The sequence below is a fragment of the Cylas formicarius genome, unplaced genomic scaffold (genome assembly GCF_029955315.1).
Source record: "Cylas formicarius isolate icCylForm1 unplaced genomic scaffold, icCylForm1.1 PGA_scaffold_10__41_contigs__length_53128322, whole genome shotgun sequence".
Classification (NCBI taxonomy): Eukaryota; Metazoa; Arthropoda; class Insecta; order Coleoptera; family Brentidae; genus Cylas; species Cylas formicarius.
Genome location: NW_026844214.1, coordinates 1,237,961 through 1,259,780, shown reverse-complemented (window position 1 = coordinate 1,259,780; position 21,820 = coordinate 1,237,961). Strand labels below are relative to the sequence as shown.

The 21,820-nt window shown below is 34.1% G+C and overlaps 2 protein-coding genes across 2 annotated transcripts in view; both read left to right on the top strand.

Annotated features, from left to right (window-relative positions):
• Positions 1-5,270, top strand: part of LOC132708102 (ovochymase-1-like) — a 46,036-nt gene extending 40,766 nt beyond the window's left edge. The window contains exon 16 of the mRNA XM_060680223.1: positions 5,205-5,270. Coding sequence (XP_060536206.1) covers positions 5,205-5,224 — 20 coding nt within the window. The 3' untranslated portion in view covers positions 5,225-5,270. The remainder of the gene's footprint in view (positions 1-5,204) is intronic.
• A 3,410-nt stretch (positions 5,271-8,680) lies between these two features.
• On the top strand, positions 8,681-20,749 carry LOC132695657 (venom serine protease-like). Its single transcript, XM_060660051.1, has 8 exons — positions 8,681-8,714; positions 11,599-11,837; positions 11,924-12,050; positions 12,404-12,528; positions 15,141-15,336; positions 17,197-17,394; positions 19,452-19,760; positions 20,615-20,749. The coding sequence occupies exons 1-8, from the start codon at positions 8,711-8,713 to the stop codon at positions 20,632-20,634; spliced, it is 1,218 nt and encodes a 405-aa protein (XP_060516034.1). The 5' UTR covers positions 8,681-8,710; the 3' UTR covers positions 20,635-20,749.
• The last annotated feature ends 1,071 nt before the right edge of the window (positions 20,750-21,820 follow it).

The window sequence follows — 21,820 nt, the reverse complement described above, 5'->3', positions numbered from 1 at the left end:
TTTCTATTAAGAAGCAATAACCGACAAAACACTGTTTCCATCAAAACGGTGTAATTTTTTAGACTATAAGAGAATCCTCTTTTGCAATAAAAGATATTTTGTCACATCTCATGCGTGGAAATACTTTTGCTATTAAATCAGAATTGATAATTCTCTTAGAAAGAAGGAAATTGTGTTCATTACTAGATGATTCTTTTTTCTCTGGACAACTTTTTATGTCTCCAAAGTAATTTACGTGAATAATGGCCACAGCAATATTTACATGCAACGTAGCTTTCTTCAGACGTGTCAACATAGGTTCTGTGAACAGGCTTAACCATAGAATGACAGTTTTTAATGTGATTTCCTCTCTTTCGTAAAGATGCAATAAGTCTTTTCCTTTCGATAGTTTTTCCTGCGAATGATTTCGGAAAATATATCGAGCAAAATTCAACACATCAGTTTCACAATAAAAGCAGAAATCTGGAAATCGAGTTATTTTATTTTTCCTTATAGTTTTGTTTGCAGAAGGGAAAACGTTTTCAGTTGCAGGACTGGAAATTACTGAGTTCACTTCTTTCTTATCGTAAAAAGTAGAAATGAAATGAACAAAACATGTTATAAATATTTAACAATACAACAATTATTCATTCTCTAAATTATTTTGCTTTTAATTTACTATTTTAATTTACTTTTTTAGTTCATGTCGTAGTCGAAATTTGGAATAATTACATTTACATAAGCATTTACACTATTCTTTTTGTTTTTTGATTGTTTCATTTAAAATTTTTAGACTACGGGAGCTCAAACCTCGCTCTAAACTTAATATTTCAATAAATAACTATAATAATAAGAAACTATTTTAATCAACAATTGATGACAAAATATCGTTTATTTAGAACCAGAAGTTATGCAAAGAAAAATAAGTATTAGAAGTTCAACGTTTTTCGTACACAGCAAAATGCTTAATGTTTTATTTATATTTATTATTTTTATTTATTTAATTTTAAAACGTTGAAATTAAATGGCATTTAATATTGATATTGTTGCGACTGTCTTTCAAAACTAATCATTCGGTTTATATATACCTTAGGTGATGTTAACAATAAGTTAATTGAACAGGACTGTTTAGCATCGGGACATGTCTAGAATAAATAATTCATTTTTTGAACTGTAATTTAAATTGTAAACCATAGATTACCGAAACTAAAGAATATTGTAAATCAGTAACTTTATCTAATGAGTCGATATATTAGGATCTTGGTTCCCTTAAGTGTTAAGGCGTAAAGGATAACATTTTCAAAATTTTTAAAAGTTGACAAAAATGAAATGACAATCTTACAAGTTCGTCTTCGGAATTTGAGTCCGGCGGATAATATGTGGGTTCTTCATCTGAGTTCGATGACAAATCGAAATTATCTAAAATGATAATATAATTTCAATACAATCATATCTATAAACATGTCCTTTCTCCATAAAATCTCTAAATTCTTAAAACTGAATATGCATTTTTACAAAACTAATGGATTCCTCCTGCGTCGGTTTTTGCTTAGTCGAAATTGCTGACGTTTCGCCAACCATCCTGTTGGCTTCTTCAGAGCTTCACTGAAACTGAAGAAGCCAACAGGATGGTTGGCGACACGTCAGCAAGTTCGACTCAGCAAAAACCGAAGCAGGAGGAATCCAGAAGTTTAATAAAAAGTATTACAGTAGCCCGTGGAAGCTTCTTTGAAAAATTAAAAAAGTATTGAATTTTAATAATATCGTTGTCCAACAAATCTCAGCAGGCTAGAGCCGCCTGCTGCCGCTTAAATGCAATAGAATTACAGTTTCCTAATAATATAGCTTAGAATTTTGTATCCTACTCCGCAGCCCACTGAAATTTACTTTAAAGTAGGAGACTAGTTTGAGAACAAAGGACAAACTATATTAAACTAAATAAACTAAATAATAGTAAAAAATAAACAACTTTCTCACCTCCTTACGAAACTCTTCTGGGATCTTTTCCGAGATATCAAAGCTACTTTCAAAAGAAAAAGATAGTGTCAATATTTGGCCGTTCGAGTGCCATTGACACTAATTTTTGCGTTCTCGTATTCATAATATTTTGTAAAATTAGAGTTGTCCTTAAGGTGCATCTGAGATGCCTTTTTGCAATAACTTGAATGTAACATAAACATAACATAAATCATTAAATATAAGTTTTAAATTTGATACCCCTATAAAAATTGATGGTTCCTTCCTATAAATTCTGTTAATCGATTATAACAATGTTATGGTTTCAAATAAGGAGTAAAATAATCAAAAAGTCTTAAAATAAGGACTTTACTCTTTGCTGTAAACTCTTGGCATCTCAAATCGAATTGTCTTTGACGGATCGAAGATGACAGATTTTTGGACAATTGGTTTTGACGTCGAATTTCTTTAGAACATTTGTTTTGCATATAAGGAAGGACCACAGTGGCAAATGAGGGATTGCTTTCGGCTTCATTGCTACTGGAAGGTTGTGATAAAGTGTTTTTTGTCATGGAAGGCTTAATATCTCTAATGTGGAAATTATTAGAGAAGAGCAGAGGTAAGGTTTTAATTCTGGGTTCAGTGACTGGGACTGAGAGTGTTGTACGGCACTGTGAACAAGAGAGTTGATAACCGATGATTTTTGTGCCGGATGGTGATCTGACAATTAAGGTCTGTGTGCATAGGATTTTTGTTAACCCAATGACCTAATGTTAAGTCTAATTTTCTATTGATAAGAATATCTAAGAATGGGAGGTTATAGTTCGTTTCTAGTTCAATGGTAAAATAACAAAAGTGTCATGACTGGTGACAGTTGATAATCAATTAATTTTTCAAAGAAACTTCCACAGGTAATGCTTTTTACAAAACTTTCTGGATTCCTCCTGCGTCGTTTTTTGCTTAGTCCACCAATCCGCCAGTAGGATGATTGGTGAAACGTCTGCAATTTTGACTAAGCAAAAACCGACGCAGAAGGAATCCAGAAGTTTTGTAAAAAGCAGATAACCTATTGCTGTTCCCGACGATTGTTCAAAAATTTGACACTTATAAGAAAAATATGTTCCCGATAAGCATTTTTTAATTAAGGTGAGAAGATTTGGTTCCAGATTCTCGGATTTTAATATATCTGAATTTTTGTTGAGAGTTTCAGGAATAGGAACTTTAGTAAAGATAGATTCTACGCCAAATCTAACCAGAATATCTTGTGTATCTAATGTAATGTTTTTTAATTGTTCCATGAATCATGAAAGAATTAAGTACGAAACTATCAGCTTTCCCTGTTAAGGGTTTTAATAAATAATTTAGATATTTTGTTAGAGAACATGGTGCTGACAATAGGTCGAAGGGGTAATTCTGGTTTGTGCATTTTTGGGAGTCCGTAGAGACGAGGAATTTTAGAGTCATGAGGGGTGACAGATATTTTCACGGAGTCTGATAGAGAGGAAGCCTTCTTTAAGTTGACGAAATGATCCGTCTGTAAGAACATCTTGAATCTTTTCCTGATATTCATTTGTGTTCACGACCACCGTGTTAGGTACCCTGTATAAATAGGTAACTGACTTTGTAACTTGTTTCACATATTTTTACTCTACTAGGATGGGGTAGTGTGGACGGTACTATGAACCTTTCGGACGTGCTAAGGAGGGCACGTATCACTGTAATTTCGACCCTGCAGTGCGGGCAACAACAGAGCGAGACCATCACCAGCGATCAGATTTGTACACTTACTCAAGGATTGCACGCGTGCATTGGCGATTCCGGGGGCCCGCTGCTGTGGAAGGATCCTAACACTCATAGCTTACAAATCGTCGGGGTCATATCCAATGGGCTCCAATGCCCCAATGAGATTCCCGGAATAAGCACCAGGGTAACTTCGTACTTAAAATGGATCGCTGCAACGACAAGTACGTTCATTGCGCCAGCAAAATTTAGGCTCAGCAGAAAAAATCAACCTTTCAACTATCTTTCTTTGTAAATGTTTCCCTATAAAGGAGAACCTTTAACGGGAGAGATAAACCTATTTTGACAGGTTATAAAATCTATCTAAATGTATTATACAATCTATTATAAGCTTGGCCAAATACCCACCGTTAATAAATACAAATTCAAAATGCTCCCTTTTCTTTTCATCTTTTTCTGTATCAAAATAAATAAGAACTAAAAGTTCCGATTTTCACGAAATTATATATTTTTACAAGACAATTGTTGCGACAACACCGTGTCTTTATCAAATGTTGACATTTGATGGGGATTACGTCCACAAATATGGGAGAGGCAGATATATCCATCTATTTTCACAAATGTCATTTTGACGTTGTTAGAAAAAGGGGTCTGTAGTATCACTGTCTAAATAATTTTAAATATTTCTATAAAAAAATATAAAATATCATATAATAAAGCCTTAAGCCGTGATAGATACTGTCGGAATATTAATTCAATTCGATGCAACTGAATCATTTGTAATAATTTCTAGCGAAAGGGCAGTTTTTATGTACAGGGTAGCCTATACGTTACCTATGAGTTGTTTTCTGTAAAATTATCTTTAATTTTATTGTATTATTTCAATTGTCGCTGAATTACGTACAACGCCTTTTAAATGGCTATCCGAAAACATATATAGGGTGATTGACATCGCAACGCCGCGTATCGGATAAACACATTTTCATTTTTCGCCATTTAAAGGGATATTTAAAAACGTAACAAAAATATAGGGCATTCCATAAAAAAATATGTAACTTTATCTGATCACTCTGCACGTAATTGAGCGACAATTGAAATAATACAAAAAGAATTGAATTCAAATTCACCTTGCACCTACAAAAAATTATTTCTTTTAAATTTTTACAATGATGGATTTCTCGAGTCATTAAAGAATTATTTTTTGTTGGTTGGTTAAAGCCAGGGGCGTACGCTTTTAATATTTCACCTAAAATGAAAACTAAATAAAATATTTAAAAAGATGAGAGAAATTTTCCCTTTTTCACTAAATTCATAAATTAATTTGATAAAGTTCTTTAACTTCAAAACGAACCTCACAACATCTTAAGTTTAAGGAAAAAAATCCAATAACATTGATATAGAGAAAATGACAGTGACTCTTAATATTACTGGCTGAAAATCAAAAAAGCGCAAAGAGATGGCAATTTTAAAGTTAAAAATATTTGTGTTTCTTCTCACCATGTTATATCTGAGTCTTCTTTCTTTACCAGGTGCCACTTTTTGTACGTAGTGGACACGGCCGCTACAGGGGACTGCATCGTTTATATTTTGGGAGTAACGAGTAAAATAATATTCGGTTCATTGTATTTATTGCACGGCAGAATCAATAAATGTTTATATGGTTGAAAGAAGTTTTTCATTTTGACCCTCAATATGCCACAAAGGTGAAATGAAATTTATCAATGACTCCGAGTCCTTTGTCCTGTTGGTGTTCAACTTAATATGTTATATCTGTCCATCTCTTGTATCAAATATGGTTGATTTTTTATAATTTTTATTTCTGTGTAAGCAAATTCTCTAGATTCTTTAAAATGCACATTTAAAATTGTCACATGTATATTTATTTACGTCGGATAATAGGTTTAATCTAAGAACAGTCAGCATTTCTGACAAAAGTAAACATAAAAAATTAATAAATTTAACAAAAAAAGCTACTATGCGGGAAACATAATCAAAATAAATTGGCTTGGTCTATTGTGTCTGTGCGTTAGCCAATTTTATTTGTTTTTCCGCTTTTTTTGAATTACGCATTTATTTACTCAATTTTATTAACTTGTTTAGTTAGCCTATAAACTATAATTATGTATTTTAGTTATTAGGTATTTTCAATCAAGCTAGATAATTCACGAATAAATGTTTCTTTAAATATTAATTCTAAAGTTTTATGAAATATGTTAAAGTGTGTGTAGTATAGAGTAGATTTTTTCAAAATTTCCACGTATTAATGAGCACCCTGTATTGTTAGCAATAGGTTTTACTCGTATATCTGGAGTATTGTATCTTGAAAAGAAGTAATACCATGTCTTTAAAAAATATCTAATTAAAAAATACCTAATTTTTTTTCCTAGAATTGATATCTGAATAAAAATATAGGGTGTTCCATTTGAAAATCTTAAGATTTTGTTAATTGCACCTCATGTGTCAAACCGATTAAGTAGTGCATCATCTCCTTAGTCTGTGGTTATATTTTCGTTGCAATACCTGGAGCAGTAGCGCCACAACACAATTCAATACGGGGCAATCAAAATATGAAAAAAAAAACACATAACCTCAATTTCTGCCTAAACTATGCAAAATTTGTATAGCAATTTCTTAAGAGAGTGACGTTTATTTTAACCAAGGATTCCAAAAATGTCGAAATAACAAAGTTGATGTAGGAGGGGTCAATTTTGGGACACCCTGTATCAACAAAATTATAGTATTGTAAATCTTCAGGAAAGTCCAAGAAACTTTCCTACGAAACTTTTTTTCGTATATCCTATGGGTTTCCAGAATCCAGACGATTTGTGAATAATGATGAACAATTTTCCATAAGCTGGCCTAAATAGAACTTGTACAATAAGCAATAAACAAAAATGCTTTTTTCAATTAACATTATTATTATACTTTTTTCAAAACTTCTGGATTCCTCCTGCGTCGGTGTGTGTTGAGTCGAAATTGCTGACGTTTCGCCAATCATCCTGTTGGCTTCTTCAGAGCTCGACTGTAACTGACTCGTATTTTACTCTGTACCTGCTTATGTATTGTTTAAATAGACGTGAAACTATCTCAGCCCGAGTCACTGAAATCAGAATTAAAACACCTTACCTCTGCTCTTTTCTCTAATAATTTCCACATTAGAAATATCAAACGGGCTGTCACAAAATACACTTCACCACAACCTTCCAATAGCAATGAGGAAGAAAGCAATCCTACACATGCCGCTGTGGTCCTTCCTTACATTTAAAACATCACTGACCACATATCAAAAGTTCTAAAGAAGTATTAGGTGCTTTTTTTTTCAATGTATAGAACTTTATGTTGACATTACTGTTCAAGATATCGACCGATTTAACAGCTGTCAAGTGATTTATTCTCAGTTTGGTTTGGCAATTCATCATGAATAGACTCACGCCTGAACAACGCTTGCAAATGAGCCCAAAACGAGGTTACCGTTGTTTCCGATTTTCATAAGCGAATTTTGTTTAGCGATGAAGCGCACTTCTAGTTGAATGGCTACGTCAACAAACAAAACTGCCATATTTGGAGCGAACCTAATCCTCAAGTGTATGTCGAAACACCGTTACATACAGAAAAACTGACTGTTTGGTGCGCTTTATGGGCTGGTGGAATCATTGGTCCGTGCTTTTTCAAAAACGATGATGGCCAGAACGTTCAGTCAATGGTGATCGGTATAGAGCTATGATAACTAAGTCTTTCATTCATGAATTGAATAACCATGATGTCCAGGAGATGTGGTTTCAACAAGGCGGCACAACATGTCACACAGCTCGTGCCACAATCGATTTATTGAAAGACACGTTTGGTGACCGCCTAATTTCACGTTTTGGACCTGTGAATTGTCCTCCAAGATTTTGTGATTTAACACCGCTAGACTACCTTTTGTGGGGCTATGTAAAGTCATTGGTCTATGCGGATAAGCCACAAATGCTTGAATGTTGGAAAAAGTCATCGAAAATTGGACATCCAGATTGGACTACATCCGCGCCAGCCGTGGCGGTCATATGCCCGAAATCATATTTAAAATGTAATGCGACAAGATTATCTTTCGGATAAATAAAATTCATGTCAATCGAATAATCCATCGTTATTTTATTGCAACTTAAAGTTTTATACATCGCAAAAGAACACCCCTTATAACGTCAAAACCAGATTTACCACTTGTCCAAAAATTTCTCAACATCTGCGGTCAGTCAAAGACAAAATTCCATTTCAGACGCCGGGAGTTTACAGCATTCCATGCATATGCGGCAAAGAATACATTGGAAACACCGGACGAAAAGTATCAACTACACTCAAAGAACATGGAAGAGCCTTAAGACTAAGACAAAGAAACTCAACAGCAGTTGCCGAGCACAATCACGAAACCGAACATAAAATTTAATTCTATAAAGCTAAACAATCTTAACCGCGACTCAGGTCTCCACCTCTGTCACTAATATGGGAATCCCCCCCGCCCCCTCAAACAATATATAAGCAGGTACAAAGTAAAATGCGAGCCAGTTTCAGTCAAGCTCTGAAGAATCTAACGGGATTATTGGCGAAACGTCAGCAAAAACCGACGCAGGAGGAATCCTGAAGTGTTGTAAAAAGTAAAATGTATTTTATAGTAGATTACTATGCGTTTTTATGTCCAATTTACCTATAACCCTCTCCAAGGAATATCAGAATACCATACTCAGCGAATATAAATTTCTTGGTATTCCAAAATTATTTCGGCCAATTGACCAGTCAATTTGCCGGTTAATTCCACAACCCTACTGGGTCGTCGATAGATTCATCGGAATGCTGCCCCATCTTTTAGTTTAGAGCCTTCAACTGCTGACCCTCTATGTATAGAACGTTAACATAATGTAAATCGAAAGGTATTGTTTCGTATAATCGCACTTGGAGAAATAATAACCCTTAAAAATTAATTGATACGCGATAGCAGGAATTTAATCCAGTGTAAAGGTCATAAAACTAAAGTAAATTTTAGAGTTCTGACAACAGCAGTATGGGTGAGCGACCATTTAACCTTTGGAGTTTAACTTTTTCATTTATTTTTGGGGATAAAACGTCAAACGCAAAAGTTTTTCAAAAAACAAACGATTTGCAAGACATGTTTTTATATATAAGAGGGCGCTGCAGAAATCAACCACAGTTAAAAGTAATTTGTTTTTTGAAATAATAAAATTCGCTAGAAATTTCGCTCAAATTCCCTAAAGTTTTGAGATACATGCGCTTTAAACATAAAAGCAATGTTTAAAAAATAAAATAATCTAGAATTTATAATTTATATCTTGGGTGGCTATGAAGTAGGTCGTTATCGTACGACGAATAACTGACAGTGACGGCTACAGATTTGGTAATACTATGCTTTTCTTTGTAATAAATAAAATGCGTCATTCTGAAAGAGAAAAACAATTAATTTTGAACGTTTGCAATTGGAAATAAGGGGGTTAAACATGGAAATAATCACCGAATGTACGTCCCAGACGAAAAAAACTATACTATTACCGTATTACCTTTCATTTATTTTAATTTTGTATATACAGGGAGTTTCATTTTTCGTGGTCGAGAATCAACTTTCTTATTTTAAATGGAACACCGGGTATACTACTTCGTTTCTGAATTTTATACGAAATTTTATACATATTTAGGGTATATTGTCCCATACCTAAGGTTTCCGATATTTTTATATTTTTATGCGAACAGTGACATTCGCAAGACTTATATTTTTATTATTATATATTTATTATTATATTTATATATATATATATATATATATATATATATATATATATATATATATATATATATATATATATATATATATATATATATATATATATATATATATATATATATATATATATATATATATAGATGTTTTCTTGTCGACGAAGGACTCGAATTACGGATTTCATAAGAAATTTCGATACATATTAATTAATAGAGGGTATGCCAAAAATAACATTAAAAATGGAGTTAAAAAAAAACTGCAAAATTTTTTTTTATTTAATTGAAACTACCCATATAATCTTCTCATATTAAGCATTAAAAATTAATGCAATTCTATATAAGGTTGCATATGCCCAATGCGTTTACTTTTTTAAACATTTCTTTTTAAAAAATTGTCTATCACAAATAATATGATGTTGCCATATAAGTTCAGTTAGTGTAAGGTGGCTATGACGGCGTTTGAACAAAACAAGTGCTAAAGTGTTACCATTATGTATGAATATGTATGCATTATTTATACAGAATAAGGATAAGCGATAACGTTGGTGATTTCTTTTGTTAATAAACGATGAATAATGTATTAAGTTGTTTAATGTTTCCTGCCCTTAGAGCAACACAAGCAGTATAAAAGGTTTTTAAATACATAATAGCATTTCTATCAGTTTCAGTCCCATTTAATTGTCCCATACCTTCTCTTATCAAACGTCGCCAGTTGACGAATTGTGTTTAAGTGCACCCCATAGAAAAAAATCTAGGAGATTTAAGTCGAAGCTCCTTGGAGGCCGGACGTAATTACTATTCTCCCCAATCCATTCTCTGTAGTGTGCATTTAAATAGTAAAATAATAATTTTTTGAGTTCTGTAATAAGGAGCGCCATCCTGCCAGTCAAATTAAATTTGGTCGTCCCCTTTAAGGCACTTTGTTTTCAACAAAGGGATGGATAATATTTAAAAGCGTCGGGAATTTAAATTCTGATAAAAAAATACTGGACTTATTACTCTGAATCTCCCAATATCGCACCATACTTTGGTGAACCTGAACTTGTAACTTAAATTTGTTTTTTATTATTCTTGTTTTTGCAGTAATTGGTATTTTTCCCATTAAAAATTTAAGTGGAGGTTCTAAATATGGACTCATCTGTCCAAATAATATTAGCAATTATAGTTTCTGAAAAGTGTCTCTCCATAAGATTGTTGCAAAAATCTAACCTGATTCTGTTGCACTGAACAGAATTTATAGGGCTTCCAGTTGTTTATTTAAAGGCAAGTTCGAAGCGTTGTTTTTTTGACATCTAGATCTAAACACACAATTCGGGCGAAATCTTCAGGGGTTTCCGCAAAATGTAACAAAATATTAAGTTGCTCTTCATTATTCAAAATATTTGTTTGTCTTCAAAGTTCCATATATTCTAAAGTGTTTGTAAATCTGGTCCGGTTTTTATTGTTCAATACGTAACTTTCTAACATATCAATATTTTCCCCGCACTTCTAGCACTTGTTTTATTTAAACGCCGTCATAGCCACCTTACACTAACTGAACTTATATGGCAACACCATATTATTTGTGATAGACGAAAACTAAAAATATTAGGGATATACAACTTTATATAAACTTGCTTTCATTTTTGATACTAAATATGACAAGATTATAAAAATAGGTAGTTTCCATTTAAAAAAAAAGTTTTTTGGCAATTTTTGTTAATTTCATTTTTAGTTCTATTTTTAGCGTACCCTGTATAATTATGTATCGAATTTTTTTACGAAATCCGTTATTTATTTATTTTGTTTATAACAAAACCACTCAAGCGAGAAAATAAATGCTTCCGAATGAAGAAATTGGCAGGTATTTTACGTCTTGCAAACGTAAGTTTCCACATAAAAATTTAAAAATGTTGAAAACGGTTAGACTTAGGTATAGGACATTATACACAAAATGAGTTCAAAAATGAAGTAATATACCAGGCGTTCCATTTAAAATAAGAAAATTGATACTCGCCCTCGAAAAATTAAACACCCTGTGTATACAACATTAAAATAAATTGAAGGTTTGTAATACCGCCATTAACTTTCCTTTTTTACTTTTGGCTCAATTCCCTATAGTTTCCGAGATAAGAAAGTGTCCCAAGATAAACGGCCCACCCTAAACGTATTATTATTTAGGGAGCTTCGCAAGCAGCGCAATAATTTCGGCGGCCCTTTGGAATTTCCTGGTGCCCATGGATGCAGCAATCGATCCTAATTGCGATGTGTATCAGGAAATGATAGTCGGGAAGGAGTACCACATCCACAACCAAGGATACCCTCAAAACTACAGTGGGGGTTCGTCGTGTAGATGGGTGGCGAAAAGTGCGATCGGTACCAAAATTAACTTGTCCTGTACCGATATCTCACTGCCGAAAGTTGGTAACACCACTCAAAATTAACCACAATAAAAATTAATCTGAAAGATACAAATTTCTTCCAATGAGTATCATTTTTGTTGCAGTCTTCAAATTGTCAAGGTGACAAGCTGACCGTATCGTCAACCGGTAATCAGACTCTTGGCGACGCACATAATTACTGTGGGATCGGATCGTTTTCCGCTATTTTCCAGGCAAACACCCTTACAATCGGTAATTGGCTTTGAATAAAATCGAAGGCTATATATTGACCATAGAAAAATTAAGCAATTAAGTCCGGCTTTCTTGGGGTTGCATTTCGGAGAAAATCATTTCATAGGGGTTTTAATTTGTCTATTCCAACTTCTAGCATCCAAATAAAAAAAAATAAAGCAACAACATCGAAACAGTACCTCCTACCTTTTAGGAAGAAATGAAATAATGATCTAGATTACATGCACTACATAAATACAGACGCTATATTCCGGATAATATTATACCTTCCGCAACCAGCAGTTTAAGTAGATTTCTCCTTCAAGTCATCTACGGAAAACCATGACGAAACCATGGCAATATATTTGTTCCAGAACTGTTTTCGACGCTTAACTCTCCCGGTGGACAGTTCCATTGTACCATGACCGCTATCGAGGACAGTCCGGAAAAACTGGAGATACAAAACTCACAGGACTGCACCTGTGGCTGGAAGCAAACGGTTAATCAGACTTTAATACTTTTATTGATTTAATTAATAAATAAAAAAATCAGTTTTTGCTTTTGTTAAGGTTTCGCCAATCATCCCGTTGATTTCTTCAAAACATAGCTGAAAAAAAATATTTTTTTCATTTAAGCTCCAAAGAAGGCGACAAGATGATTTACGACACGTTGGCAAGTTCGATTAAAAAACAATCGACGCAGGAAGAATCCAGAAGTTTTGTAAATAGTATTACAGTAGCCGGTGGAAGTTTCTTTAAAAAAATAAATTTTTTCATTTGTACAGGAGGGTTTTCAAAAAATATTGGTTTTATTTAGTAAGTAAAATAATTTTAAACTTTTCAATATCGAAAAATGCTATATTGAACAGAACTAAAAAGTACGTTTTTAAAATAGATTTGACATAAAATACCGACAATAGGGAACTTGAACATTTTTTTTTATTCCTTTGATACATTTATTTATGTATAGAACTAACTCACACTAAGTATTAAAACTCAAAACCCAATATTTAAGTCGCAATAAATAATTCAAGTTCCTTTTAAAAGGCACTCAACGGACGGGTATAATCGTGACGTCATACCGCTGCTTATAGCATTATTCTCAGGTTAGAGGCCGAGAATTATAGGTTAGGCGGCCTTTTATTTACGTCCATTTTTAGTTCACATAAAGGTATGTTCGTATTTACTCTATGTCAGATTGTATGTTTTATATGATAATAATGGAAGCCATAAAAAAACCCAAAGACCCTCATTATGCTGTCATGTTCAAAAATCCAAGAAATTATTAATGCTGATAAAAGCCAGCAACTCAATTGTAGTTCCGACTTTGGAGAGCTTACTATTTACCCAATAACAAACTTCCACTTCTTCTATGCAGCCACATTAGAAAGGCAACACCTAACGCGTAAAAATTGGTGCAAACTGACACCCATCCTATTGCTGTCTCCATTTATCCATATGAAATAAATAACACTTTAAGTTATTAATGACAATGTACTTTAAAATCAATTTAGATTAAAATCCTTTTTGTTTGTTTTTTTTTTTGGCTGAATAATTTATATTTTATTTGATATACCATTTGCATTTTCAAAAATAGAAAACCTTAAGCAAAATGACGAAATTTTTAATTGCTTATATTTGTTCCATAGAACTACGAATTTTTTTGTGGTTCCTTTAACATTATAAACATACTTTTTCAAGCGATATTTTTCAAATTCAAATTTTGTTCAAGTTCCCTATTGGTTCGCCATTTCTAATGAAACGTATTATTTATTATAATGTATTATTAACATTGTCGATGGTGATCTGATGAAAATAAGGATTTTGTGAAACAATCTCATTACCAATATTCCTTCAGACCAGAATAAGACTTTGTTTTCTAAACTCACACGAATTTATACACCAACTACTTTTACAAGAGTGACTTATTTGGTATGTCGATGTAATTTTAATGGGCATACACCCTGTATAAGGCGTCTTCTGGTAATCGGTAATTTTCTGGGCCTTTTAGATATTTTACGCCCACCATGTACATAATCGAAACAATTCCGGAAATGAATGTTATAGCCCTGGATCTCCCACGTTTCCTAGTCAAAGAATTTTTTCAAAATAGGAAATGGTTTTCGAGAAAATAAGTTTTCAATCAATGACGTCATCGCGTCTTGACTGAACCGAAGTAATAATGATGTTCATATGGATTTTCTCAAATATCTCGAGCAGCCTGTGTAATAGACACCGATTAGCCATATTTCTCAGAAAAAAAAAACAATTTTCTGGGTCTTTTAGATTTTTGTATATAATTGGAAAACCCTGTATATAATCGAAAAATGCCTGACATAAATGTTATAGCACTCCTGCGTCCACTGGGAAGAAAGCATGTTTTTCTGGAAGCTAAAATGACCAGTAAATAAATGTGGGCAAGGACTTTTACATCCCTGCTAAATTTGAAGTCGATATCTGCAAATCTAGGACACTTAACACATTTCTCATATAGCAGGGGATATCGGGAACACCCTTTACAATAGGTGAAAACCTTGAATATAAAAGTTTTAGCTATCTGTAAAAGAAACTAACATCTGAGACGTCTTTAAGTTATAGCCAATATTCAATATTAGTTATGAAGAATAAAAGTTTATGGAGCCCAAACTTATCCGTTTTCTCGTTCAAGAATTTTTTCAGTTGTATAAACGGTTTTCGAGAAATGATTTTTTGTTAGATCCTCGCAAACAGGATTTTCAATTCTATTAAAATACTTCCCCCCCATTGAACCTATTGAAATTAGGTTCCGTTAGGGGCCCAAACGGTATTCGCCCGGAAGTCGATAGCTTCAAATTTCGGACACTTATCGTGTTTCATAGGAATGTGCAAAAAACAGTCAAGAATCGAATCGAAAAATAAAGATTGGCGCCGAAGCTTATGCGCCCCGTGGACTGTCAAAAAACAGCAAAATTTGAAGTGCGTAGCGTTCGTTATAGTCCAAAAACCCTGGAACAGAGAACGGAGAATGGACAGACCAAAAAAAAAATTTTTTTTCTACGCTAGTCATTTCCGTACCAATGGCGGTCCTCTAGGTTCTACCGTTATCGAGATCTCAAAAAGTTGTTTTTTTTAGGTTACGATCCTGGGTGGAGAAGAAGCACTGCCCACTGTGTACCCTTCGATGGCTGCACTAATACATGCGGGCACTCGCAACTTAATTTGCGGGGCTAGCATAATCTCTGCCTTTTTCTTGTTAACTGCCGGCCAATGCGTGAACGATAGAGACCCCCGTGCGTTTTCGGTGTTGGTGGGCGAGGAGATCATTTCAGGTAATGCGATATCGTCAGATGATATACGATTCGTCTAACTTGAACACATTCCATCAGGGGACCGAAATTCCGATATGTGGGTTTCATTCCACAACCTTTAAGTCAATATTCCTGTATCTGTTCTAACTCCCGAATCCATAGAATACCGGGTGTGCAGGAAAGTCTCTGGCATTTAGATAAAACACGACAATATTTTTTTTATTGAAAAAAAAACCCATAATAATATTAATAATAGTAATAATAATAAAATCAAAATATATAAGAACTAAAAGTTCAGATTTTCACGAAATTATATATTATGACATGACAATTGTTTCGACAACACCGTGGCTAGCAAAAGGAAATCTTAAGGCTCAGACAGTCGCGGCACAACATCAAGCCATTAATACTCGATATTAACTCAAAAAATATCCTAAAGAACGCTATAGACTCAAAGGGTCGGTTATGCAATAACTACGATGAAACAGGGAATCATATCTTCTCTGGCTGTCCTATACTAGCAAAAATTGAGTATATAAAGAGACAAGATAGAAACAAGAAAATAGGCCAAAATTTTTATATTAACACAAGCAATGAAGATGTTAAAATACGGTGGAAGCAACAAATATTAAAGATAGACGTAACAACTGTTGTGACGAAAGAAGCCGACAAATTAGTTAAATACAGGGACCTAGCCATCGAAATTGTCCCCATCGTAATTGGTGCAACTGGAACACTCACAAAGAATTTTGAAAAATGCCTTCAATCGACGGAAAACATAACATCATACAGGTTCAGTCCACGGAAATAACGGGAAGTGCCTACATTTTAAGAATTCTAGGGTAACCCAAGAAACACAGCGTGTTCGTGGTTAACTAGTGAACTTCCGGTGTTAAGAAAATAAAATACCTACACTGTGAAAGTTAATTTTGTAATAATATTAATAATAGTAATATTAATAATAATAATAATAATAATAATAATAATAATAATACCAACAATAATAATAATAATAGTAATATACTTTATTTCCAGGTAATTTTGACAAAGAAAATAAGAAATATCTGTTTGCTTATTTTTATACTTATCCATAGAAAAACAAAAAAAGAAAACGTATCACAAAATTTCATATTCGTTAGGTACCTACCTACATATAGCAAAAAAAAAAAACTGAACCCACCTCTCCAACAAAACTAAATGATCTTTCAAATATGCCGGATCGGAATAATTCAGGTTATTTGGTTTTTGGGTAATTGATTTTCGAATTGGTTCAACGCGCATCCTTCAGCTTGTATTTTTAAAATATTCAATTTACGATATCGCTTAAACCTTTTGATCTTTTTGATTTTTTATCCGCAATCGACACACCCTGTACATAATTGAAAAAATCCAGGAAATAGAGTTTATAGCCCTGGATCCCCTTCGATTCCTGGTCCAAGAATTTTTCGAAAATGTAAATGGTTTTCGAGAAAATAGTCGATGACGTCATCGCGTCTAGACTGAGTCCCATTAATAGCGATTTTCATATGCATTTTTTCAAATATCTCTTTATATGCCATCTTTTGTGCTTTAATTATATGGGTTATCGATAGTTTATCATATAGTTCGATTACTTCCCGTTTTTCCCCATACTCCCCCCACTTCGCGATATATATTTTCCCTGAACCTCTCATTCGAACGTTTCTAATGATTGCCCTTATTTAACCATATAAAACTACTTAACTTATTATTGTTTTATACATACTCTTCCTTAAAGAGGCTCTACTGTTAAAATTTTTATTTGACGCTGATTATTTTTGTACTATATTCAAAATAAAGCGCCAGATAAAACTGGGAGATTGGACGGCAGACCTTTATTCACAAGAATAATTCCCTTTTTAGGAAATGGCCGTTATTCGGCAATTTATGACGTCAGTGGTTACGAAATCTTCCCCAACTACCGAACAAGTCCGCTAACCGATGACATCGCGACCGTTCAAACTCAACAGCAAATTGTGTTTAGTTTGTTTGTTGGTCCCGTATGCTTACCAATTGGGTACGCGGATTACGATTTCAATGGTGAAATTGTTACGATATTAGGTAAGTTTCTGGAATGAAAAACCCTCTAGTTTAGATCTAAAAAAATTAAAAGTGGATGTAATAGTGATAGCAGGAATCTTGTTTTATAAATTATTGAAACTTTTGCTCCAAAAGTACAAATTGCATGGACCGCTCTGGTCCACCGACAGACTCTGGTCCAGCAGATCGAAATCGAACAAAACAATCAAATAGCACGTCAACACAGTTCGTCCCCTAAAAAGGAACTTGCCACTCCGCGCTCCTTCGCCGACTTCGTCTCCGACAATTGGCAATAGAGGGCGCTCCGCACATCACCACCTCACTGTATACTCCGACCAATTTTTAAACCGTCATTTGGTGTAGTAGAAAATATTTGTACTGAGTGTTCTCTTTTCTGGTGTAAAACTGTTTCAAATGATTGCAATGAAACAAAAAATGGTTTATTCCTGTCTGATAAATTTGACTCCAACTTCTGTCTTTGTCCTTCAAGTGTTTATGATTGTGTTGTCCCTTCCCTAAGGTGAATATACAATTCTTTTCAACCCTTCCTAATGCTTGATACTTAGTTCCTGCGCATCTGAGATATCTTTCTGCAGTAATCTAAATGTACATATATTTATTAACCCACCAACCAGTAAAGGATTGAATAATGTTATAAAATGCGACGTTTTCGCGCTAAACGTGCAAAATGCATTTTTTGTGAGCTACTAAAAAATATTAAATCAATTATACCTCGTTCCTTAACACTATTTGTTAAGGGGTTCTGTTCCTGTTCTGCATTTTAACCCACCTACCCTTAGAATTTACTACCCACAGTTGGACAAGTGTACATACTAGGAAGTGTCAATAAAGAGTGTTGTGGAAATAGGTCCCGATATGAAAAATTTCACTGCTTAGACAGTATAGTCGGCAAAATGCGTTTTTGCATTCTAAAGACTTGCTACGCACATAGAGAACCTCCCCAACAAGGCGTAGTTGAGACATCATCATGTTGGCTTCTTCAGAGCTTGACTGGAACTAGCCGGTTTCGTAATTGTGTTCGGCAACAGCTGATGAGTATATTTGTCTTAATCGTAAGACTCTTTCGTGTTCTTTTAGCCTAGTTGATATTTTTGCTGTAACTCCTGACATCTCAAATAGAATTTTGTCTTTGACGGACCGAAGATGTTGAGAGATTTTTGGACAATCAGTAAATCTGGTTTTGACGTTATATTTCTTTAGAACTGTTGATATGTGGTCAATGAAGTTTTGAATGTAAGGAAGGACAACAGTGGCAAGTGTGGGATTGCTTTCAGTTTCATTGCCATTGGATGGTTGTGATGAAGTGTATTTTGTGATGGAAGGCTTAATATCTTTAATGTGTAAATTATTAGAGAAAAGAGGAGGGGTAAGGTGTTTTAATTCTGGGTTCAGTGACTCGGGCTGAGATAGTTTTACGGCTCTGTGAACAAGAGAGTTGATAACCGATGATTTTGGGGCGGATGGTGATGTGACAATCCATTAAGTTATCGGTCTGTGTGCGTACGTTTTCTGTAAACCCAATGACCCAATGTTAGGTCTGATTTTCTATTGATACGAATTTTTAAGAATGGGAGGTTATTATTTGTTTCTAATTCAATGATAAAACGTACGTTAGGCTCATAATTCTTGACCATGAGGCCAAATAACAAAAGTGATAGAAGGTGTCACGATGACTGGTGACAGTAGAAAACCCATTGCTGTTCCCGACGTTTGTTCAAAAATGTCACAGTTATAAGGAAAACATGTTTCAGACATCCATTTTTCAATTAAGGTGAGAAGGTTTGGTTCCAGATTCTCGGATTTTAATATATCTGAAATGATAAAATATAATGATTTTTAATTGTTCAATAAAATAAAGAATATGTTAGAGAACCAGTATTGCTTACAATAGGCCGAAGGGGTTTTATGGTCTTTGCCTTTTTTAAGTTGACGAAATGATCCGTCTGTAAGAATTTCTTGAATCTTTTCCTGATATTCAATTGTGTTCAGGTGTTAGCTACCTTGTATAAACCAGCAACTGACTTTGTAACATCTTTTACATACTTTTCCTTTATTAGGATGGGGTAGTGTAGACGATACTGTAAATCTTTCGGAGGAGCTAAGGGAGGCAAGTCTCACTGTAATTTCGAACCAGCTGTGCGCACCACAACAGAGCGAGACCATCAACAGCGATCAGATTTGTGCATTTGCTCAAGGAATGCACGAGTGCATTGGTGATTCCGGGGGCCCGCTGCTGTGGATGAATCCTGACAATGGAAAGTTGTACCTTGTCGGGGTCATATCCCATGGGATCGATTGCCCCAATGATATTCCCGGAATAAACACCAGGGTAACTTCGTACTTAAATTGGATCGTTGCAACGACAGGTACGTTCATTGCTGATAACCCGCGAGCAAAATCGACTCTTAGCAGAAAACATCGACCTTTCAACTATCGTTCTTCGTTAATCCTAATGGTTATGTTTCGATTTGCCATTTTATAAAACCTGGGAAATTATTAGTGGTTCTGAAAATGTTTCCCTATAACGGAGAACCTTTAAAGGTAGCGATGAACATATTTGATTACATAAAAATAAATAAGAAATAAAAGTTCAGATTTTCACGAAATTATATATTTTTACATGACAATTGTTTCGACAACACGTGTCTTTATCAAATGTCATTTGATCAAGATACTATGGACAAGATACGTTGATGACGTATTTGTTGTATAACCTTTTGGCAAGGAGGAGCTTTTGAAATTCCTAGAACATCTGAATTCCATTCGCCCAAGGATTCAATTTGCAATAGAACTTGAAGAGGATAACAGCCTGCCCTTTCTAGAAGTGTACATCACATGTCTTTTAAATTGCTATCCGAAAACATATACAGGGTGTCTGATATCGCAACGCCGCGTGTGGTATAAAAACATTTTTCATTTTTCGCCTTTTAAAGGGATATTTAAAAATGAAACAAAAATATATAACCTTATCTGATCACTCTGCAAGTAATTGAGCGACAATTGAGATAATACAAAAAAAATTGTTCTTGAACTTCATAACGAACCTCACAAGATCTTAAGTTTAAAGAAAAAAATCCAACAACATTGCTATAGAGAAAGACAGTGACGCTTAGTATTACTGGCTGAAAATCCAAAAAGCGCAAAGAAATGGCATTTTCAAAGTTAAAAATATTTGTTTTTCTTCTCACCATGTTATATCTGAGTCTTCTTTCTTCACCAGGTGCCACTTTTTGTACGTAGTAGACACGGCCGCTACAGAGGACTGCATCATTTATATTTTGGGAGTAACGAGTAAAATAATATTCGGTTCATTGTATTTATTGCACTGCAGAATCAATAAATGTTGATATGGTTGAAAGAAGTTTTTCATTTTGACCCTCCATATGCCACAAAGGTGAAATGAAATTTATCCATGATTCCGAGTCCTTTGTCCTGTTGGTGTTCAATGTAAATCTGGCATCTATCGGGGTTATAGTATCTACCAGCTATCCAATTGACTGTAAATTGACCACTTCTAAATTGACTACCCAGAAATTGTTTTGAATAACCTCTGTATAGTGTTTATCGAAGATGTAGAGAGATTTTTGGACAAGTGATAAATCTGGCTGTGGGTTCTCCACTATCACCAGTCATAGCGAATACAACTATGGAAGGAAGCCTTTGAGAAGAAAGCTCTCGACACCTTTCATCTAAAACAAAAATTATGAAAACCATACGTCTATGATACTTTTTTTATTTGGCCTCATGGTCAAGAATCCCTAGTAGATTTTCTTAGACATTTAAATTCTATACACCCTAACATACGTTTTACCATTAAGTTGGAAACTAATATTAACCTCCCATTCTTAGATATTCTTATCAACCGGAAATCAGACCTAACGTTGGACCATTGTATTTATAGAAAATCTACGCACACAGACCGATATCTTAATGTATGCTAACATTACCATCCAGCCCAAAAATCATCGGCTATCATCTCTTTTATTTACAGAACCTTAAAACTATTTCAGCCCGAGTCACTGAACCCAGAATTAAAACACCTTACCTCTGCTTTTCCCTGTCTAATAATTTCTACATTACAGATATTAGGTGTTCCATCACAAAATACACTTCAGCACAACCAGCTAATAGTAGTGGTCCTTCCTTATATCAAAATATCACTGACCACATATCAAATGTTCTAACGAAATATAACGTCAAAACCAGACTTACCACTTGCCGATCGCGAAACCAAATATAAAATTTTATTCTATAAAACTAAAATTCTTGCATGTAATCAATTCTTCTACCAACGTTCAGTCAAGCTCTGAAGAAACCAACAGGATGATTGGCGAAACCTCAGCAAGTTCGATTCAGCAAAAACCGACGCAGGAGGAATCCAGAAGTTTTGTAAAAAGTGAAATGTATTTTATAATAGATTATTATG

Excerpts from the sequence above, each read along its gene's own strand:
- LOC132695657 (XM_060660051.1), top strand. Across the intron at positions 11,838-11,923 it reads CCGATATCTCACTGCCGAAA|TCTTCAAATTGTCAAGGTGA; the intron begins GTTGGTAACACC and ends TTTTTGTTGCAG. Across the intron at positions 17,395-19,451 it reads TGAAATTGTTACGATATTAG|GATGGGGTAGTGTAGACGAT; the intron begins GTAAGTTTCTGG and ends TTCCTTTATTAG.